Raw genomic sequence first — 4,666 nt, forward strand, 5'->3', positions numbered from 1 at the left:
TCTTCGTTGCAATATTATAACACATTACAAATTAATTATTAAAACATTATAACACTAACAAGTTAATTATATCTTCGTTACAACTTTATAACATTAACAAGTTAATTATATCTTCGTTACAACTTTATAACACTAACAAGTTAATTATATCTTTATTACAACTTTATAACACTAACAAGTTAATTATATCCTCGTTACAACTTTATAACACTAACAAGTTAATTATACCTTTATTAAAACATTATAACCCTAACAAGTTAATTATATCTTCGTTACAACATTATAACACTAACAAGTTAATTATATCTTCGTTACAACTTTATAACACACTAACAAGTTAATTATACCTTTATTGAAACATTATAACACTAACAAGTTAATTATACCTTTATTAAAACATTATAACACTAACAAGTTAATTATATCTTCGTTACAACTTTCGAGGACGTTTCTTGTTTTGTTTTAAGGTACATAGTTATTATATACCCGAGGAATATGATAATGTGCTGAAAACTTTTTTTCGGGCTCTCTGTGATTTCTGGGCCTCGGTGGTGTTGAAAGTATTGTTTTTAAAGTTCTTGAGCCACTTAATATTTTTTCATCACACAGAGAAAGATGTTTTAGAAATATTTCAATCCTGATGTATAGGTGTGAACTTCAGCTGTATAATCACACACAGAGATGTTTTAGAAATATTTCAATACTGATGTATAGGTGTGAACTTCAGCTGTATAATCACACACAGAGATGTTTTAGAAATATTTCAATACTGATGTATAGGTGTGAACTTCAGCTGTATAATCACACACAGATGTTTTAGAAATATTTCAATACTGATGTATAGGTGTGAACTTCAGCTGTATGATCACACACAGATGTTTTAGAAATATTTCAATACTGATGTATAGGTGTGAACTTCAGCTGTATAATCACACACAGATGTTTTAGAAATATTTCAATACTGATGTATAGGTGTGAACTTCAGCTGTGTAATCACACACAGATGTTTTAGAAATATTTCAATACTGATGTATAGGTGTGAACTTCAGCTGTATAATCAAACACAGCTGACACGTGCTGAACATTAGATTGATGGACACCTTAAGAAGAGACTATTTATGTATTCCGATGTTGTATTTAGTCTCATAATGCTTTTGTTGCAACCCTTTATTTTCCTCGGCCCAGTATCGAACCTGAGATCTTTTACTCTATCAATTGAATTAAACCAGTAGCAATTCATAGTATCTTTTCAAATTTCGTTTTGAGTTTAGTTTCAGGTTATAAGTATTATTTTATTAAAAGTTACAGCTTTTACAATAAAGAAGAATATATAAAAACAGGTACGAGGTTTCGATCACTGGTGCGATCATTCTCAAGTATACAAGTTTTTAACAGTAAAGAATGTTTTAATATTTAATACGTTGTTGAATGTGGATTTAAATACTAAAACCTTCCTTACTGTAAAAGCTATAACTTGTAATAAAATATATGTATTTTTGTTAAAAACTCAAACTATCACTGACCCGAGATCTGGTTAATTATATTGTTTAACATTTTTATGGTGTGGGAGATAGCGAAGCATGATTATAATTAATTGTATTTGTAATAAGACATCAGTTAGGCCTATTATATTTTTTAACACTGCATTCTTTATGATAATAATATTTCAACCTCACTATGTTTGTCATATCTATTGTTGACGACGCATTTCGCTAAATCTAGAGCTCATCAGGCCGGCACAGTTGTGGTTGGAACACTATTTGTATAAACAGTTTGTTACAACAACAGTTTTTTATCGTGTGACAATGTCTTTTCCATGTTGGCGAAGCAGGGAGGACTGGATGAAGAATTTAGTGTTAAAGATATAATATGACAGTTATAATTGTTTAACACTTGTTAAATCAATGACAATAAAGTCATCAAACAACGAATATTATTATCTAGCTGTGTTGCTTAAAACCAATATTTAATACCAGTTAGACATTGTTGACGTATTACTTGTTGACTTGTCTTCAACACAGGCACCAACCAACCCCGATAACGAAATAAAACCAGTCTGAATTGTTGAAGGGTAAAAATTGACTACGTAACAAACCTGTAGCGCTCGAGTGGTTGTTGCTGGGTTGGAAAAAGGAGTTCACCGCGATTCCTTTTAATATTCATGCCCCTTTTATAGAAGTGGACTGTTTTTACACCACACTCTAAACCGAACGTTCTTCTTACAGGATATCCTAATTACAGAACTGATTCAAAAACCGCCTTGAATTGCCGAGTGTCTTAGCGTTAAGCGTAATCATTTCCTGATTATATAACATGCGATGTCAGACTTATTAAGCTGTTTGTTGTTAAGTGGGATGCGATGTCTCATTACTGACAAAAATGCGAGAAACATATATTGAAGTATAGCATTATATACGTATTTGTTTTACCACATAAGCCCCCCCCCTTTTTTTGTTGCAACTTTGAAAACTCGAGAACCATTAATAATCGGCTAATTCGCCTACAGGGTGTGTACCAGAGGCATCTCTGGAGAAAATTATGTCAGCGCCCTCTCACGGTCAGCTTAAAAAATCACTTTCATATTCGGAAGATTAGAATTATAAAAATGACATTAATGTGTTTGATGATGGACGTGTTACAGCCCTATTTTCAGGACCATTTTAATATGATTATATTGTAATGTTAGTAGTTTTAACGCTGTATATGTATATTCATAAAATCATCTTTCTGGCACCAGGAGGCATCTAAAAGGAATCTGTGTGTATTTTATTAATCATTGTGTAGTTGAAACCTGGTACGTAGCTGTATTTCTCTAATACAAAAAAAATATTAACTACAATACATTTCCTCGTCATGACACCAGGGGGACTAGAAACTAACAAATAAACACTGTACTCTAGAGATAGTTTATTGTATCTCTTTATTATTATTTTTTTTTAAGACATCGTATTTTAAAACAAAAGTAATTAAACTTTGGTTGGTTGCAAAGAACAAAACCAACAGGTTATTTCTAAATAAGGAAGACTTTATATCTCGTGACTGACTTGCAACTAAAATATTATAGCTATAGAAAGATTAGGGGAGAACAACGAAGATATAGAATGTCACGATCGTTACGCTGAAATAAAATTTGTCAGGTTTAAAACAAAACTTGCTATGATTTGCTAACAAAATATTATAGAACTTAGCCCTAACCCGTTGTTCCCCATCACTGGTTCTTTAGAGTGTTTTACAAATATATTTACAGACGATACTTGTGAATGGGATATTCCAAATTGATAAATATCTTCCACCAGGGTTCGCCACAGTGTAACTTGTGGACCTGTAGTCGAGTATGTGATTCTGGACTGGTATAACTTGGATGAACTTTCATTGCTAGGGGAGAGAAGCGGAGCAGGTGTTTCTGGACTGATACTTCTCTGACCTTTTTATACATACATATAACTTGAATGAATTATATTCACCGCCAAGGGAGGAAAATAAATTATGTGAAGTGATATTTCCACTTCATGCTTTTTCTTATGAGTGCGCTACCTTGTGAAGTTTATGGGCATTTATTTTACTTCAGAAGACAATACTGTTTACTGAGTTTAACTGCACAGTGAAATATTTTTACAACAACGGCAGTAAAGTCCAATCTCGAAGCGTCCCAGACATTTCATTATTACTGAGCATTATTGACATGAATCGCTGGGTAAGAACGTCGGGTTTTATCATTAAAAAGTAACATACTTGTAACCACGTGCAATGGTTTCTAGAAACGATCGTTTACTGCTTCGTATTTTCTTTAGTCTGGATTTGATGTGTTCTGTTTTAGCACAAAGTTCCACAATGAACTATCTGTGCTCTGTCCACCATGGGTATCGAACCCCGGACTTTAGCGTTGTGAACTTACTGCTGGCTCACTGGGGGGTGGCTTTTTCTTGGAAATCTTATAGGCGAAAGTTTTAAATATCTTCATGTTTCTTGTCGTTCAGCAAATTTATAAATTTCGTTTAGTTTCTCATGAAGGTGAAGTTAGCCCAGACTGTGAGTTGTATTATAAAAACATATCCTAACTGACCTCATTACATGACAAGGTTTTAGGTTACACAACACAAGTAACGTTAGAAACAGACAGGCTATAGCTTGTAATGTATTTAACTACTGGTTTTAGCTTGTATATGGTTAAAACTATCGAGAGATATTTGTAAATAAAATTTACTTACTAAAATTATATTTATTTTACAATATTTTAGTTTAGCGTAAGAATGATGTAGAATTTAAAATTTCCAAGATCGTTACAAGGATATCTCAATAAATTTAAAGAAGGTCCGGGAGAGAGAGAGAGAGTCCAAAACAGAGCAGATAAAAATTCCTTGCCCTTCTAAGGACTCTTTCTTAGCTGTGTTCTAAATGAGTTGAGAAAGCGACAGAAAGAGAAAAACTATGATCTGTCGCTAGCTTAACCACCGTCGAAACGTTTGAAAGGTGATAGTGTAGTAATGATTACAAGATTAATTGAAGTGTGGCTTACTATTATTACTGAGCTCTTACTGTCCAAGATAACTTGGACCCTCTGAAAACTACCCCTCGTTATAAATAACTCAAGATAATGTGCTTCCTCTGAAAACTACCCCTCGTTACAAATAACTCAAGGTAATGTGCTTCCTCTGAAAACTACTCC

At 33.0% G+C, this 4,666-nt stretch overlaps 1 protein-coding gene across 1 annotated transcript in view; it reads left to right on the forward strand.

The window, feature by feature from the left end:
• The window catches only part of LOC111084044 (inverted formin-2-like), a gene marked incomplete at its 3' end in the record, with an annotated part of 3,591 nt that extends 1,849 nt beyond the window's left edge, over positions 1–1,742 (forward strand). Inside the window, exon 2 of the mRNA XM_022380824.1 lies at positions 1,723–1,742. Coding sequence (XP_022236532.1) covers positions 1,723–1,742 — 20 coding nt within the window. The remainder of the gene's footprint in view (positions 1–1,722) is intronic.
• Positions 1,743–4,666: the final 2,924 nt, after the last annotated feature.

Source organism: Limulus polyphemus, unplaced genomic scaffold, assembly GCF_000517525.1.
Source record: "Limulus polyphemus unplaced genomic scaffold, Limulus_polyphemus-2.1.2 Scaffold13049, whole genome shotgun sequence".
NCBI lineage: Eukaryota > Metazoa > Arthropoda > Merostomata > Xiphosura > Limulidae > Limulus > Limulus polyphemus.